This window comes from Pongo abelii, chromosome 4, assembly GCF_028885655.2.
Source record: "Pongo abelii isolate AG06213 chromosome 4, NHGRI_mPonAbe1-v2.0_pri, whole genome shotgun sequence".
Classification (NCBI taxonomy): Eukaryota; Metazoa; Chordata; class Mammalia; order Primates; family Hominidae; genus Pongo; species Pongo abelii.
The window spans coordinates 150,674,033-150,690,691 of record NC_071989.2 but is presented as its reverse complement, the minus strand read 5'-3'; the positions used below and the strand labels follow the sequence as shown (position 1 = coordinate 150,690,691).

General features: G+C 49.8%; 1 protein-coding gene across 3 annotated transcripts; it reads left to right on the top strand.

Annotated features, from left to right (window-relative positions):
- The first annotated feature begins 19 nt into the window (after positions 1-19).
- SPRY4 (sprouty RTK signaling antagonist 4) lies at positions 20-14,657 on the top strand. 3 transcript variants are annotated; one of them, XM_054556003.2, is made up of 3 exons: positions 20-211; positions 5,267-5,317; positions 9,938-14,657. In XM_054556003.2, the coding sequence occupies exons 2-3, from the start codon at positions 5,296-5,298 to the stop codon at positions 10,882-10,884; spliced, it is 969 nt and encodes a 322-aa protein (XP_054411978.1). In that variant the 5' UTR covers positions 20-211; positions 5,267-5,295; the 3' UTR covers positions 10,885-14,657. The 3 variants fall into 3 exon arrangements, with proteins under 3 accessions (XP_054411978.1, XP_002816070.1, XP_009239420.1); XM_002816024.6 differs by lacking the exon at positions 5,267-5,317; XM_009241145.4 differs by lacking the exons at positions 20-211; positions 5,267-5,317 and adding an exon at positions 6,946-8,035.
- The last annotated feature ends 2,002 nt before the right edge of the window (positions 14,658-16,659 follow it).

Below are 16,659 nucleotides of genomic sequence, written 5' to 3'. Positions count from 1 at the left end.
TTCATAAAAAAGCCATTTTCCCAGGCAGTGGTTGCAACATCGCCGCGGAGGTAGCGAGCTGAGCTGACAGCGCGGAGCTGGCGCTGTGGAGCGCAGGGAGCCTTGCCGGTTCCTCCAACCGGCGTCTGCGAGTACAGCGGCAGCTAACCTGCTCCGGCTCCAGGATTTACACAGACGTGGGGCGATGCTTGTGACCCTGCAGCTCCTCAAAGTAAGTCCATGGCCGGTTTGGAGATCTGAAACTGCCCCGCTCTGAGCCGCGACGCGACTCCCCCCTTGGGCTGGGGCAAATGGTGCGCTATTTCTAGGCGCGCCTCAGTGTTCCTTCCCTCAGCCTGCGCCTCCTTGAGTCGCTGCGGTGCGCCGCAGCTCCCTGACGCCCTCGGCCCGGCCGGCACGGCGCCGGGGGTGTTCACAGCCTGGCACCGCCGTTTCCGACCCCTGGGCAATGCCAAGCCCGGCTTCCCCGCCCTCTGAGACTCGGGAAGCCCAGTGCGTGTCCCGGGAGTTTGTCTCTGGCCTGGCCTCTTTCCTTCTCCTGCCACCATCCTCCTCGAACGCTGGAACGGGCGTCTCTGGGCTTGGTCAGGAGCCACCGTTTGGGTCGGGGGGCGCCCTCGCTCTGGGCGGCTCGCCCACCTCCCAGCTCCGTGCCCACGGTGCCAGCTTTGCCGTGTATCTCCCAGCCCGCCGCAGCGGCCTATGCTCGACGTAGATTTTTCCTTTCTCTTCGGAGCCGTGACGGACTGAATTCCCTCCCCTTCTGCGTCTCCCTCGATGGTCAGCGAGGGGCTGGCTCAGAACTGGGCATTCCTACTCCCTCTCCTTGGCGAGGCGGTTCCTCGCCGTCTGACCTTTGCTCCGCTGCCGCATTTTATGCTATGCAGCTGCCTTGCAGTTGCCTTTTTCTCGCCTGGCCTCTGTAGGGCCTGAGGCTCCTCGGCCACCCTGTACCTCCCTATCCTCGGGCACCGAGCTGTGCCAGGCCCCGGAGCCCCCAGGCCGCGCTAGGGCTGCGGTGGGGGCTGAAGGTGCGTTTACATAACACCAGGCGTGTGGGAGCTGGAGGAAGAGGTTGCGAACGTAGGAGAGATAAGGCTCCTACTTTCCCTCCTTTCTTCTTGGTGGTACCAGGCTTGACATCACAGAGAAGAGGATAGAGACGGTATGTTCTGACAAATTCTGAATCGCCAAGACCCCGGGGACAGTGAGCTGGGTGAGGGGGGGTTTGGCTAGCCAGGGCAGCTGGAGCTTGGTTCCATCACTGGGTCCAAGGCTGTGCCCAGTTCTCCCTCCATGCAGACGATCAAAAAGCATTTAGACAGTAGCTGCTCTTGTGCAAGAAGACGGTTTCTCAATTTTCCTTGATTGGGGGCAGGGGGTTGTGGGCAGGAGAGGCAGGGGAGACAGAAAATGGTTGCATGGCTTATAGGGCTCAAGGATGGGCAAGAGAGGCGAAATGGGCTGGAGGAGCTAGATGGTAGGCAGAGCAGGGAGCTGCTGGCTGCCTCTTTCACCAGCTGCTGGAGGGGCATCCATATTGCCAAGGCCTCTGTGAGGGCAGGAGGCCGCCTTCTGGCGAAGCAAGGCTTAGGTACCCCCCAGCGCGGTTAGTGCTGGAAAGAAGAGTGTACAGTGGGGTGCCCAAACCTAGTGGCAGCCCCCTCTTTCCTGCCTCCAAATCAGTGGCGTGATTCTCTCCAGTTTTGGGAGAGGCCAGACACACTGGAGGCCAAAGAACTTGCAGAGGGGCAGGAGCAAGCACTTGTCTGTCTCTGTAGCTGACCGAGGCACTAACCTCCCTGACAAGTCCCTTGGGATTCAAAGCTAGAAGGTATAAGGCTCAGAGAAGTTGGGAACTGTGGGTTTATCAATCTCTTAATGAGCTCAGTCTGGCCTGAGGCCCTACCCAATATTGCACTGGTGGATTTCACAATGTTTGGAGTTCTCCAGATCTTCACACAAATGGAGCATAAACATCTCTGAAATTTTCAGCCTTTTTTTTTTTTTTTTTTTTTTAGTGCAGGTGTCAGGAGAACTAGGAGAGGCAGGGCTGCAGTTAAAGATTTCTCTTTCTCTCTTCCTCTCTGTCTCCCAGAAGGGTGGGAAAGAACTAGTGGAGATGTCCAGTGTGAAATCACATTTCCTCTTTCCCATCCCTTGGGAGGGTTCTCACGTGCTGCCAGGCTCCAGCAAATCCTAATGTGGTGAACAGCACACACACTTACCAACCAAGCCGTGTGGCCAGTACGGGTGTAGGGTGGGGATTTTAGTAGCAGATTTCTGAAATCTCCATGGACAAATATTGGTTAGCTACAGTGAGCAGACTTTAAAGGCATCTGTTGGTTATCGGGAGTCACTCCCTTTCGGTGGAGTGTAAATGCCCTCTTGCCCTTAGCCCTCCTGCCCAGCCCCACGACCTTTCCAGATCACCCTCTGAAATGGCCTCATCTCACTAAAGCTTTAGTTGGGGCTGGTGGGAGGAGATAGAACACAGTAGGGCAGAGGCTGTGGACAGGTGGACATTTGGAGCTTACAGATGTCGTTTTCATTTATTTTTTATTTTTATTTTTTTTGAGACGGAGTCTTGCTCTGTCACCCAGGCTGGAGTGCAGTTGCGTGATCTTGGCTCACTGCAACCTCCGCCTCCCAGGTTCAAATGATGCTCCTGCCTCAGCCTCCCGAGTAGCTGGAATTACAGGTGTGCACCACCACACCCAGCTAATTTTTGTATTTTTAGTAGAGACAGGGTTTCACCATGTTGGCTAGTCTGGTCTCGAACTCCTGACCTCATGATCCGCCGGCCTCGGCCTCCCAAAGTGCTGGGATTACAGGCGTGAGCCACCACGCCCGGCCTCACATGTCATTTTTATCTGCCTCCTCCCAGAATTGGCGGAGAGATGTGGCTCTTTGGAAATCTGTCCTGCCCAGTTCACACCCACCCATGACCCCAGCCCCAACTTTGGTAAACCAAAGGTTTGGCTGACTTTCGTGAATAATAAATGAAAGCAGCCTTTCAGTGCCAAATTTGAAAATCAGTGATATAAAAGTTAAGAGAGGAATAAAACCCATTAATACTTCCAGAAGTGACCCTTGAGCTGTGTTGCTCTGGGATTTAATACTTTGGGACCATATGTGAGGATTCCAGTTTCCAGGGCTGAATGTCTCGTGGTTTGACATCTTCTAGCTCCCAGATTTGGGCCCCCACAGTGTTTTTCTGTCCTTGGGCTATCCTGTTAATGAGGGCCTGGTGTTGGTGCCAAGGAGGCCTAGGAAGGAGCCCTCCCTCTTTATTCAGAAAAGTCCAGTGTTTCTTGGAGAATCATAGTGTTCCATTTGGTTCTAAATCCACATTGTTTGTCATCTGGCCTCTACTTAGGTGGCAGTTCCCTTGTGATGACAACCTGGCTAAGGATTCTCGCCCAGGCCTCTGAATTTGGAGACAAAGTTGAAAATTTGGGGTTTTGTATGTAGACATGACAGAGTATTTAAGGAAGGGAAATGGCTAGAGTGGAGAAGGTTCTATCTCATGGCCGACCTTATCTCCCTGAGAGGAGAAAGCAGTGACTCATTAGAATATATTTTTGCTCTTTCAAAAGAGCCAGGGGAAGGTGAATGAACAACTTTCAGAAAGCTGTATTGCCCCTTCCAGACCAAGCCAGGGGCCAGAACAGAGCAGATGTGTGACTAGGCAAACCTGCTAAGCATGGCCTTAGTTTCCCCATCTGCACAGTAGAGAAAATAAACTCCTCCCAAGGGGACAGAGGCCAGCAGAGCTGCTAGTGAGCGGCCAGGACTAGGGCTATGCTCATTGTTATTGTTGGGCTCTTAGGAGGAGGGCCTAGTTTTAAGGGTGCCCGCTTCCTGCACAGGAGGTGTGGGGTGTTGCATGATGTAAGAGGGAGGGTATTCTTGGCTCTCAGGGGTCTGGGGCCACCCTGCAGATCCGGACAGCTGACAAGGCTGGGGAATGTATCCGGGACATGTGGCTGGGCTTAAGAGGCTCCACAGTTCAGCTGTGATCACGATTGTTCTTTCCAAGGACAGGCCCCAGTCAGTGAAGGAAGCAAGGGCACAGGGGAGGGAGCACAGATGTGCTGGATCTGGCGGAGAAGGGAAGGGGCCCTTCGGGGCAGGTGGCCACTTGCAGAAGAGTGGTTTCCCTTGTCAGTAGTCCTTTTTCTGGTTGGGGGAAGGGGAAGTCATTTCCTGCTCCTGTCCCAGGAGTAAGCTAAAATCTATTATTGTAAGTTCATTTCTTGGTGGAGGGTAAGGAGACAAATAATAAGATCTTAGTGTCTGTGGGAGGAAGCCCTGCCCTAGGAGTCTAGGGTTCTGGTCCCACCCAGACCTGGACTTGGCCAGTAGTTCCCAAACTATGCCAGTGGTTAACAGGCTCCTTCTGACTCCTTCTTTACTGACTCTTGGCTTCTAATCCTTCTTTATGGGAATCTGAGCAGACAATTAAGGCGGTAATACAGTGAAGCAGAAACTCGAAGCTGATTAAATAGCCCAAAGCCCAAAGTCCAGCAAGATTCCCACCCTTCCGTGTGCTGGGGCTTTGGAGCTCAGCTGATGGGTTGTGAAAGAGAGAAGAGAAGAGGGTTGGGAACCGGTAACTAACTGGTGGTGGGATGAAGTGATGAAAAGCAACCGTTTTTTTTTGTGATCTCTGACAGATTGTGGCCAGAGGTGAGATTCTTAGTGCTGGTGCTGGGGGTAGGGAGGTTGGGGAAGGAAGAAGGATTCACAGACAAATCCAGCTGCCCAAATGCTTTATTCTCCCACTGGGGCCATTCTCAGCAGAGATTGTCTTTCTTTGTAGGGTATAGGGAGGGGCAAGTCCTCTGCTTCCCTTAGCATCCCTCCCCCTCTTTTTAAAGTCCTTTTAAAGCAATAAGTCATTATTTGGTTGTAGCTTAATTAGCTAAACTGGGATAGTGTCACAAAGAACCAAGCAATAGTGGTGGGCAGGCTCTCTGGCAGCCTAGAGACCTTTATTCTGAGTTGTTTAAAGGGTTAAACAACCTTCACTGAAAGAACCCGCTGAGACTGAATGGGGCAGTGCTCAAACTACCCATTCATTCACAGCCTCTTGCCAGTTTGTCATTAGCTGACCTGTAGCTTTCAAAGTACAACTGTCAGGTTTTCCCAATATTTCCCAACTCGCCTCCCTAGGGTAAGTCAAGGGGAGGGTGTGGGTGGGTGGGATTAGGCATCCTGCTCAATTGTGCGGACATTTAACATGCCTCTTGATTCTTTTCAGCCAGCCTGTATTGAGCGGTCTGCAGCCTGATGCTCAGCCCCCTCCCCACAGGTACAAATGCAGTGAGTGTCAGACTGGCTGGCTCTGGGCTCCCAGACCTGCCAAGCAGCAAATACAGTGTTGCGCGTGTTCTGGGGATTTTGATATCCTGCTGATTCAGTATTCTAGGACTCTCTGTGCCCTGGCTCCCTCCCTTCCTCACAGACCTGGGCCGGGGAGTCCCATCAATGAAGGTACCCTAGGGACCCTTAGGTTCAACTTGATAGGTGGGGAAGAGTAGATAGGTGGGGAGGAGTAGAGATTCCTTTCCACCCCAGGGTTTCCTTTTGGGGACTGCTTTGTAATAAACTCCTACAAGTGAAATCCATTCAACTATAAGAAAACTAAAAATGAAACCACTTTTAAGACGGGGGATGGCACATAACACTGAACTGGGAGTGAAGAGAACTTGAACTCTGAGCCTTCCTTGAATGACAGAGATTACAAACCCCCACAGCCTTCACTCTCCACATTGAAAATTCCCCTCCCTGGGGTTCAGACTGATGTAAGCCCCATCTGGCTTTCCTTCCCTGTTGGTTGCATTGCAGAGCCCCAGGATGTTCTGATGATGTTCCGTGAGGGCTGGAGGAGTCCATGGTTGTGAAAGTGATGGCACTTTCATGCCTTTCCATAAATTCCCAGAGGTTATGGAGGGCTTTTGAAAGTCATTGTAAGTCAGGGCTGAGAGGTTAATATTTCAGCCTCTGAAGCCTCTGCTATCTTGGTTCAAATCCTGCTCTCGTCACTTGCTAGCTCTATGACCCTTTGTGCTTCCATTTTCTCTTCCGTAAAATGGGTTCTCTCTTGCAGTATGGTGAGGATTAAATGAGAAAATAAATCACTGAGGGCTTAGCACGGAGCCTGGCACCAAGAAATGTTTCGTAAATATTAGCCGCTTCCATAATTATTATTTATTATTATTAGAACGTTGAGTGGAGGTAAAAGTCCCTTCCCTCTTGCCAGTTCGTAAGAGTACCACCTAAACTTGATAGAGGTGCTTCTTTGGCTAAGTGGAGTGCTGGGTTTTTTTCTCTGTCCAGTGTCTTCCAAATTGGCCATCAGTCTCTTCCAAACTGCCTAAATGAGGCAAAGCCTCCTCTCTCCTATTTATATTATAAATCTCTTACTACCTTGCAGGGGAAGCAGGGAGCACATATTAAATTGCACTTAAGATTGTCAGCATTGCTCAGAGTGGAGGGTGGGTGTTTCTCAGTGAGTAGAGATTGATCTACCAAATCAACTGAGAGTTGTTTTTCCTTTTTCTTTCTTTTTTTTTTTACTTGATACACAGTCTTGTTCTGTCACCCAGGCTAGAGTGCAGTGGTGCGATATTGGCTCACAGCAACCTCCGCCTCCTGGGTTCAAGTGACTCTCCTGCCTCAGCCTCCCAAGTAACTGGGATTACAGGCACCTGCCACCATGCCTGGCTAATTTTTGTATTTTTAGTAGAGATGGGGGTTTCACCTTTCACCCTGTTGGTCAGGCTGTTCTTGAACTCCTGACCTCAAGTGATCTTCCTACCTTGGCTTCCCAAAAGGCTGAGATTACAGGCATGAGCCACTGCGCCAGGCCTTCTTTCTTTTTCTTTCTTTTTTTCTTTTTCTTTTTCTTTTTTTTTTTTTTTTTTTTTTTTTTTTTTTTGAGACATCATTTAGCTGTGCTGAGGGGTTATTAAATAGGCAGCTCAGAAAATTGTTTTTCTTTGTCAGCCAAATGGGTCCCTGCTGTTGGGGGGTGAGGCCAGCAGTGGAACTCTGATTTGGTTTTTGCCGAGCTGGTGGTTGAAAGGAATCCTACTGCATTGGGGTTATAATAGGGAAGATACATTTTAGAATATGCCCAGTGGAGCCATCAGATGCTGCATCGTCCCCAGAGAGCCAAGTCATCGTGGGCCAAGCTCCCATCTCCATGTCTGGCCTCAACTGCAGGCCCAGATGTTGACAGCTGCCTCTGGAGGGTTATGGGAGCCTGTGAATGCCAACATCCCCATTGCCTGCAGCGGCTGCTCCCATCCTGGCTTCCTGGTGGGACTTTTCCATGAATTGGGGAATCTGCTTTCTGATTCCAAGGCCTATTAAAATTTCTGAGCATTGCCCATTTCTTTTGCTTTATCTGTAGGACATGGGCTATTTTTAAAGAACCTCACAAAAAAAAAAAAAAAAAAAAAAAAGTGAATCTGCTTAAGGAAAGGGAGTATTTTACTTTCTTCCACAGCATGACTAGACCCAATCCTGGTCCTGAGAGACAAAACCCAACTATGTGGGGCAATAGAAGCTTCAAACTGCTGCCTACATTGTGTTGGCAGGACCCTGAATATTCCTGACATGGGTTTCTGGAACAAGGGACTCATGTTATCATTGTCCAGGGGTGAGGGTTCTGGCTGGTGCTGGAGAATCTTATCCATGGCATTTTTTATTCTTAGGCTAAGTCACACCCTTTCCTCCAGGCAGCGTCCTCAGTGCTGGACCTTGGGCTTCTAACCCTGGCCTCTTGCCCCAAACTCATTTATTCTAGAAGCAAGGCCTTGGAACACCTATTGAGAATAAGTGGGCAGGCTGAGGTAGCATTCCCTGGAATTCCTACATTGTCATCAGCCTGATCCTTGGAAAAAACTCCTCTCCATAGATGCTTACTTGCATTCCCTGTCTCCAGCCCTGACCACAGGATCTCCACGGGAGGCTGCTCTGGCAAGTGGCTACTCTTTGGTGGCAGACCTGCCAGACACTTAAGGTAAACTCTGCCACAAGGAAATCGCCAATTCAAAGGTGATGCTCTGGTTTCATCCGAAGAGAACATGGGGGCAGGCACTGCCACTAGGTAGGCTTTCTCCAAGACAGGAAAAACAAGGCGTGTAAAGAAATACCAGCATCCTTTTAAGTAGGCAGGGCCATGGGAGCAAAGCCAATAGTTGATGCCCTGCATGAATGGGAAATATCAGTTGACTGAGCATTGAACCTTGCAGAAAAGACTGGATGCTTTTTGGATTTAGCAGTGTAAGTGATATACACACTGGAGCCTCGTGGATAGCCCCCTTTTTATCCCTTTCATAAACTTTTATCTAGAGCTAGCTTTTTATTTTAGACAGGTTCTAGATAAACCTAACAGCAGAGGGGCAGGATCAGCTCTCCTAATTAGAACATCATTAGCATCTTGATGCAAATTTAGTAAATGCAAAAGCATTTACTAAAACCCCACCACATAATACATTAATCCAATGGCCTTTTCTTGGTTTTGTTTTAAAGACATCTTTCTCTTCTACCCTTCCTCCCCATTCCCTGGGGTTCTTAAGATTGGGGTGGAATCTTCCCAGAGTGTAATCTTTCCCTTGGATTCCAAATTGTATCCCCTTGAGCAGAGGTCTTGGCCTTCTGCTGCTATTTCTTTAAATTGATCTCCAGCAGAATTCCAAATGTAAAGGTCAGCAGGCAAGGAAATGGCACTTCTAATAGAAAACAATGTGCACTTTCTAAATTTGAACCAAGCCGTTTCCGCTCTTTGATTTAAGTGACTTCCTGGGGTTCCGTGTCAGGCACTGCAGTTGAATCTCTGGCTGGATTCCAACTTAAAATTGCACTCTCTCGGTGAAATTAGAAACTGATCCAGGGTTGGCTTAGCTATTCTAGTAAATAGCATTTAGGCTGAATGTTCAGCTCAGCACTTGGAAATGGGTGATGTGAGTGCCCCTCGAGAGGATTTCCCATCCAAGTTGTCAGAAGCTCACATACCCAGGGATTATTAGCCACTGCAGGTTGCTGCTCTTAAGAAGTGGTAGTAATAAGTTAATATCCTGGATGTTCAGGCATCAGATACAGCCCTTCTCTTGTGAATATCTGAAATAAAGGGCTTGTTTATCCAGCTGATAAATCCCATGGGAGCACCCAGAGCTGTCTGTGAGTTCACCACATTGTCCCCAGTGCCTGGCACAGTGCTTGGCAGGCAGTGCTTGTAAGTGCTCAGGAGATCTAAACTTATTCCCTGGGGTAGCGATAAATTGTTGCTGCATGCCAGGTAATATGCTAGGTAATAGATAGTATTTTCTTATTTAATCCTTGCAAGAGCCCATTTTACAGATGACAAAACCAAAATCTAAGGCATAGAGATGAAAGAACTCATTCGTAGCAATATTGCTAGGCCAAAGTGAGAATCAAATTTGAGTCTCGTTCCAGAGCCTGTGTTTACATCCACTGAGCTATGTGTCTTAAATAAGGAGCATGTTTCACAGTGACTAAGAGAATGAACTCAGGCTGCCCAGGTTTGAGTCCTGCTACTGATAGTTTTGGATAGTTTTGTGTGACTTTGGACAAATTAATTTGAACATGTCTTTTCTGTAAATAGAAAAGGGGGATAACAGTAATTACGTTTTAGGCTTATCATGAAGTCAATGACTTAATGTATATGGTGCTTAGGAGAGTACCTCTGTCTTAAGTGCTCAGTAGTATTATTTCCACCACTGACTTCTTGTCATTATTAATCATCTTAAGCTTGGGGAGTCACTGGAGAGTCCACAGAGGGATTTTAGTTCCTATGTCAATTGGGCGGCTCCCAAGGACCTGATGGGGGGTGAGGTATTGGCAGGCCACATACTGATGCCTGGAATCCATTCTCTCTTCCTTTTCCCCACCCCACCCCCAGGGCCCCTAGAAGCCTGTTTCTCCGTACAGTCCAGGACCTCCAGCCCCATGGAGCCCCCGATCCCACAGAGCGCCCCCTTGACTCCCAGCTCAGTCATGGTCCAGCCCCTTCTTGACAGCCGGATGTCCCACAGCCGGCTCCAGCACCCACTCACCATCCTACCCATTGACCAGATGAAGACCAGCCACGTGGAGAACGACTACATAGACAACCCTGGCCTGGCCCCCACCACCGGCCCAAAGCGGACCCGGGGCGGGGCCCCAGAGCTGGCCCCGACGCCCGCCCGCTGTGACCAGGACGTCACCCACCATTGGATCTCCTTCAGCGGGCGCCCCAGCTCTGTGAGCAGCAGCAGCAGCACATCCTCTGACCAGCGGCTCTTAGACCACATGGCACCACCACCCGTGGCCGACCAGGCCTCACCAAGGGCTGTGCGCATCCAGCCCAAGGTGGTCCACTGCAAGCCGCTGGACCTCAAGGGCCCGGCAGTCCCACCTGAGCTGGAAAAGCACTTCTTGCTGTGCGAGGCCTGTGGGAAGTGTAAATGCAAGGAGTGTGCATCCCCCCGGACGTTGCCTTCCTGCTGGGTCTGCAACCAGGAGTGCCTGTGCTCAGCCCAGACCCTGGTCAACTATGGCACATGCATGTGTCTGGTGCAGGGCATCTTCTACCACTGCACGAATGAGGACGATGAGGGCTCCTGCGCTGACCACCCCTGCTCCTGCTCCCGCTCCAACTGCTGTGCCCGCTGGTCCTTCATGGGTGCTCTCTCCGTGGTGCTGCCCTGCCTGCTCTGCTACCTGCCTGCCACCGGCTGCGTGAAGCTGGCCCAGCGTGGCTACGACCGTCTGCGCCGCCCTGGTTGCCGCTGCAAGCACACGAACAGCGTCATCTGCAAAGCAGCCAGCGGGGATGCCAAGACCAGCAGGCCCGACAAGCCTTTCTGACAGTTTCTGTGGAAGCTCCAGTGCTCTGCCTGGAAACCTGGTTCTCTTCTGACATCTAAGAAGACTGCAGCAAGGTCAGAGGTTTTAGCCTCCTGAGGCTGACCTTGCTAGTCTGCCCACTCCCTACCCCCAGCTTCGGAAAATAGAGACCACCACCATGTACCCTGTATTCCCCAAGATGATGAAGAAGCACTTTGGGGCTTTTTTTCAGGGTCCTGAAACTTTGTGTCAAACAGACAATGCAGGGGCAGGGTGTGGTTTGGGGGGAAATTTTTCTTTTTCAGAAGACAGAACACAGATGTGGACACATATCCGGAAACTGCAGCTGCTTGAATGCCTTCCCAGCCCCTCCTTCTCCCTCCCTCGCTCCGTCCCTCTCTCTCTCTGTCTCCCTCTTCCTCTTTTCCATCGTCTTTGGCTCTCACAGGAGCTAGCTGCCTGGGAGGAATTGTTAACTGAGTACCAGGGTACCTTTAAAGAAGACTCTTGGAGTCTTCTATACCTTCTTCTCCTCCCCCATCTCACTCCACCCCACTTTGTCCATGATGTCTTGGGGAAGGTGTAGAACACCCTAGCAGTTCCTACTGTATATACTTGGGAGCCACTGAGAACAGAGGACGGCCAGTGAGTCCAAGCCTCGTTCCTCCTTCTGCCTCCCCGGAGCCACAGGATGGATTTAGGAGCCACTGCTCAGTGCACTTATCCCTTCCAACTGCGTCAACTAACTCTCGGGGGTGTTCTGCTCACCACACCGTCCTTCGGTTCTTACTGAGTCACAGACTCGCCTGCCCACTACGTGTCCTGGGTTCTCTCTACTCAGATCCCTTCCAGTAACTTTATATGGGTAGAGGAAGCCAGGGCGGCAAATGCGAGACCAAATATCATTTTGCCAATGAGTCTGAGGCTGTGGTCTCTGGATCCAGTCATTATGTTTTTATAGAATAATTAAACCGGATGCTAACGGTGTTTTAAAAAATAATAATAAAACAACTTGTTTCCTTTTGGCCACCCCCAGGAAGGGCTGATTTCAAAATCTGGGGGCGAGCAACCTCAAGGAACACAATTTCCCTCCCTATCAACAAGAGGATTTTAACAGCAAAGAAGAGAGGCAGCACCTCCCATTGGCAGAATGACCGCTGAGCCAGGCTGGGTTTGGGTTTCTTCTCTTCTGATTCTGCTGCTCACTGTCATAGCCTTTTGTGTATAGTGATGTGTCTGTATCTTTAATGTAAATAGAGAGATGATGAAAAAAGAGTCTATTTTAGTGTTAAGAAGCCCCAGCAGGGGAGTCGGAAGAGCTTGGAAGAGCTGGGGAGAGGGTAGGGGAAAGGTTTTCCAGGGGCCACTGGGTTTGAGCCCTGCTTTTGTGCACAGCCACACCACCCTCTCCCGACAGCCTTCAAAGACGTAGCAACTCTTTCTCTCAAGGTGCTAAAGGACTCAGAAGGTGCAGCACGTCCAGTGGGTAGGTACTTGTTGCATGCAAAAACTGTAGTGTATCTGGTCCTTCCTCCCCAGCTGTTGTGTGGGGTTTTTGCTTTGTGTGGTATTTTGTTTCCCCTCTAATGAGAGGGCATGGCCTGAGTCAGAAGAGCTACCCCAGGTGAAACTGGAAATGCATAAGGCAGAGCGTCCGTAGCATTTCCAGTTTGTTCTGTATAGGAACAGAGGTGCCTCCGGGAAGGAGGCAGCGAGGTAGGTAGCTATGATAGGCAGGCACCTAATGCTTCTCAAGGACTTCTTTTTTCCTTCTTGAAGACTAGTAGTAACATCTTATGATTTAGAGTAAGTTAATTGTAACCATAGGTATTTATTGATTGGAGGAAGGGAGGGTCATATTATTTTCGGCTTTATTTATGTAACATTTGCTAGCTTGTAAAAGGCGAATGTGAAATACTGCATCTGCATTTTCCAAGGCTGATTCGTGTAGCTACCCTTGCCACAGTTGTGACAGATGTATGGATGTTCTTGAACATTTCAGAGGGAGTGGTAGAAAAAAAAAAAAACACATTCAGCCAACCACTTATATGAATTGAATGTATCAGAAGTGTACTGAAGGGACTGGAGATGGTTTTCCTCAGATGAGGGGGCCCCAAAATTGATAGTGCACATCTGCACGCTTTCTGCGAGGCCTCAGAACTTTTCCCAGGGCCCCTCCCTCAAGTTGTCTCCATGGGAAACTTGACCCAGTGGCAAGTTGCACTTCAGTGATCTTGGTGGTCTACACACCCGTTCTGTGGAGAGTCGATTTACATAAGCTGTGTATACACACACACACACACACCCCCCTACCCCACACTGACCGTCTACCGACAGAGACCCTATTTCCTGGCAAACAGCCTCCTGAACCCTGACTTTTTGTGTACATACTTGTAAACACGGATTTTTCTGGGTTTTGGTTTGCTTTTTCCTTTTTTCCCCTTGCCCCTGTTCTAGCTTGTTCTTCTTGATTTGCTTTCAACCTGCTTGATGGATGTCTGCAGAGTGCTCTCTAAGAGTCCACCTCAGTGCCCCGTGTGCTCAGTGGCCATGGGAAAGAGCGAAGGAACCATCCTTGGTTCTCCCAGCTTGGTTGTGTAGCAATCCCTCAGCATTGTTTTTCTCAGCTTCTTGGCAAAAATTAAAACAACAACAACAACAACAAAAAACACAAAAGGATAAACTGGCTTGCCTGTGGACCCTCCCCCGCTCTGGGGCCAGTCGAGAGCCACTGAGGGACCCAGCACTCAGAGACACGACACACATGTGTAGCTGCTTCTGGCTGAGTGTGTTTCCTGTCACCAATGGCCTGTTTGGCTGGACGATGCCTCGGCTTGACCTTTTTTGAAAAGTGCTGGTTAGTTCCCGCCCCTGGTAAACCTGGGGTAGGTGGGGGTTCTGCCTTAACTCGAGGGGCACCTGGGATCCAGGACGCTTCTAGGGGGCTCTGGCTGCCCGTGTTAATGAAGGACAGCACTTCCGCGAGCACCCTGGGAACTGGGTCTCGGGTAGCAAAGCCCTCCCAGAGAAAAGATGGGCACAACTAAGGCTTTCCTGAGCAGGAAGGGGGTGAAGACCAATCCCTTCCTTTGGTCCTTTGGTACGCACCCCCTCAGAGCTGAGATGGAAAACATGGCTAGTTCTTTCAGCCTTGTGGAGTCTGGCAGTCGCCATCATACCTCGAGTGAGGCCCAGCTAGATAATGACTTGTCCAAGATGGCACATGTGGAAAGTTGATCTGCACCAGAACCTGGATGACTGTCACCTTGAAGCATCCTGTTCTCCTTCTGTGCTGTCCCAGGAAGTGTCTGGCGGGCGTGGGCAGCACAGCTCTACACTGTACAATTCACTAGGGCATCCTGCGAGCCTCACTAGCCTTCTGGTTCATGCCTTTGACAAGCATTTTTGTGCTCCCTCTGCTTACTGTGACAGTCGATGATGAATCTTGCGTTGCCATTTTCTGCTGTGGGTAACTGCGTGCAGTGTCTTGCCTTGCTTTCTCTTCTCACTGTCCCACAGCTTGGTTTCATGTTACAAACAGAAAAGCTCGAGGCTCCCACCCCGCCACATCCCGACTTCATTTCCCCCTCACTGTAGCCCATTTCCACCCCACCACAAAGTTGCCACAGAAGGTTTTCTTTGTATAGAATATTTATTTTGAAGCTCTATTTTAATAGTATTTATTTTAGAAAGTCTACTATTGTAAGAGTTCTTCTGTTTGTGAAGAAAAAAACAAGTTAAGAACTGAATGTACTGATTTAGAAAATATATATAAATATATATTGTTAAATCTACACAGGACTGCCGTTTCTGGTGTGTTTGTGTGTCTACTTCCCTGACCTCTTCACCCAGCAAGGCCTCAAGTTTGAGAATAAGCAGCCACTGAAAGGGGAAGAGAAGATAGGGATTCCTGGGCTGGGCAATCCCTTCTCCCCGCTCTAGGACGACCGTAGAACCATCGGAGGAAAGCTGCTCTTCATTATGAAGCCGAATACTGCAAGGAGCTGCTAGAGCCTCCTTCCTAGGCAAGCTGTCCCCTAAACTGGAGTGTGCTGCAGATGGACAGCAAAGCTCCAAAACTGGGAAGAGGTAGAGGGGGAAAAAGGGTCATCTGACCTGTCCGTTCCTCTCCCTTTATGTCCTGATTGCCCCCAAAGCAGGTTTTCACACACATGAACACACACATACATGCTTCAAGGAACCAAATAGAAAAGCCGTTGGCCATTTCCTTATTTTCACAGGATTGGTGCATATCACACAAAACTAGTCCTTTTAGCCTCAAAAGCCTTCCATCCATTTCATAACCTTCTAATGTACCTTCCTTCTGTTTTTTGTTTTGTTTGAGACAGCGTCCCAGGCTGGAGTGCAGTGGAGTGATCTCACTCACTGCAACCTCCACCTCCTGTGTTCAAGCAATTCTCCTGTTTTGGCCTACTGAGTAGCTGGGATTATAGGCATGCACCACCATGCCCGGCTAATTTTCTGTATTTTTAGTAGAGACAGGGTTTCACCATGTTGGCCAGGCTGGTGTCAAACTCCTGAGTTCAAGTGATCTGCCCACCTCTGCCTCCCAAAGTGCTGGAATTACAGGTGTGAGCCACCATGCCTGGCCACCACCTTCCTTCTGATTCCCTTGTACCCCCAGCCCCGACCAGTGCACTCAAACTTTAGACCCAGCCACTTCTCAATTTACATAGCTATGGGAACTTTTTTTTTTTTTTCCAAGACACAGTTTTGCTCTGTTGCCCAGGCTGGAGTGCAGTGGCACAATCTCGGCGCACTGCAACCTTCCACCTCCCAGGTTCAAGCAATTCTTGGGCCTCCCGAGTAGCTGAGATTACAGGTGCATGCCAGCATGCCCAGCTAATTTTTGTATTTTTAGTAGAGATGGCTTCACCATGTTGGCCAGGCTGGTCTTGAACTCCTGATCTCGTGATCCACCCACCTCGGCCTCCCAAAGTGCTGGGATTACAGTCATGAGCCACCGTGCCCAGCCTTTTTTTGAGATGGAGTTTCACTCTTGCTGCCCAGGTTGGAGTGCAGTGGCGCAATCTCAGCTCACTGCAACCTCCACCGCCCAGGTTCTAAGCGATTCTCTGGCCTCAACCTCCCAAGTAGCTGGGACTACAGGCACACGCCACCATGTCTGGCTAATTTTTGTGTTTTTAGTAGAGACGAGGTTCACCATGTTGGCCAGGCTGGTCTGGAACTCCTGACCTCAGGTGATCCGCCTGCCTCGGCCTCTCACAGTTTTGGGATTACAGGTGTGAGCCACCGCACCCAGCCCACTATGGGAACTTTTTAATGACCTTTTATTCATATGCCAATCAGAATGAAAGTTGGACTTTATTTTGAACATGTGAGCACGTACCTCTTGTTTTCTAGAAATCAATAGTTTTTTGTTTTTTTTTTTCCTATTACCAATAATTGGGGGGAAATAACCAATGGTGAGGGATGGGGGAAGAAAGGGGAGTGGTAGAGACAGATCAGGAACTGTGGGTCTGGTTCTTGGTTTTTCTAGGGGTTACCAGTTATGGCCTCCCAGGATCCTTTGTGAAAGGATCCTCTTGAGTTCCTCTTAAGAGACATCCAAATGCGTGCCAGGATCCCCAGACACTGCCCAAGAAGACACAAAGGATGTTCTTCAATGTGGACTTGTCTGCTCCAGAACTTTTAGAATAAAGATAGGCACTGACCTCCTTCTCTGTGGCCAGACCATGTGGCCTGTCCCATTCCTGCAATGTGGACCAAGGTTAGGTAATGCTCCAAGTCCTGCTTCACTGACAAGGTAAGTCA

Excerpts from the sequence above, each read along its gene's own strand:
- SPRY4 (XM_054556003.2), top strand. The coding sequence starts at position 5,296 with ATGCTCAGCCCCCTCCCCACAG. Across the intron at positions 5,318-9,937 it reads GCTCAGCCCCCTCCCCACAG|GGCCCCTAGAAGCCTGTTTC; the intron begins GTACAAATGCAG and ends CCCCACCCCCAG.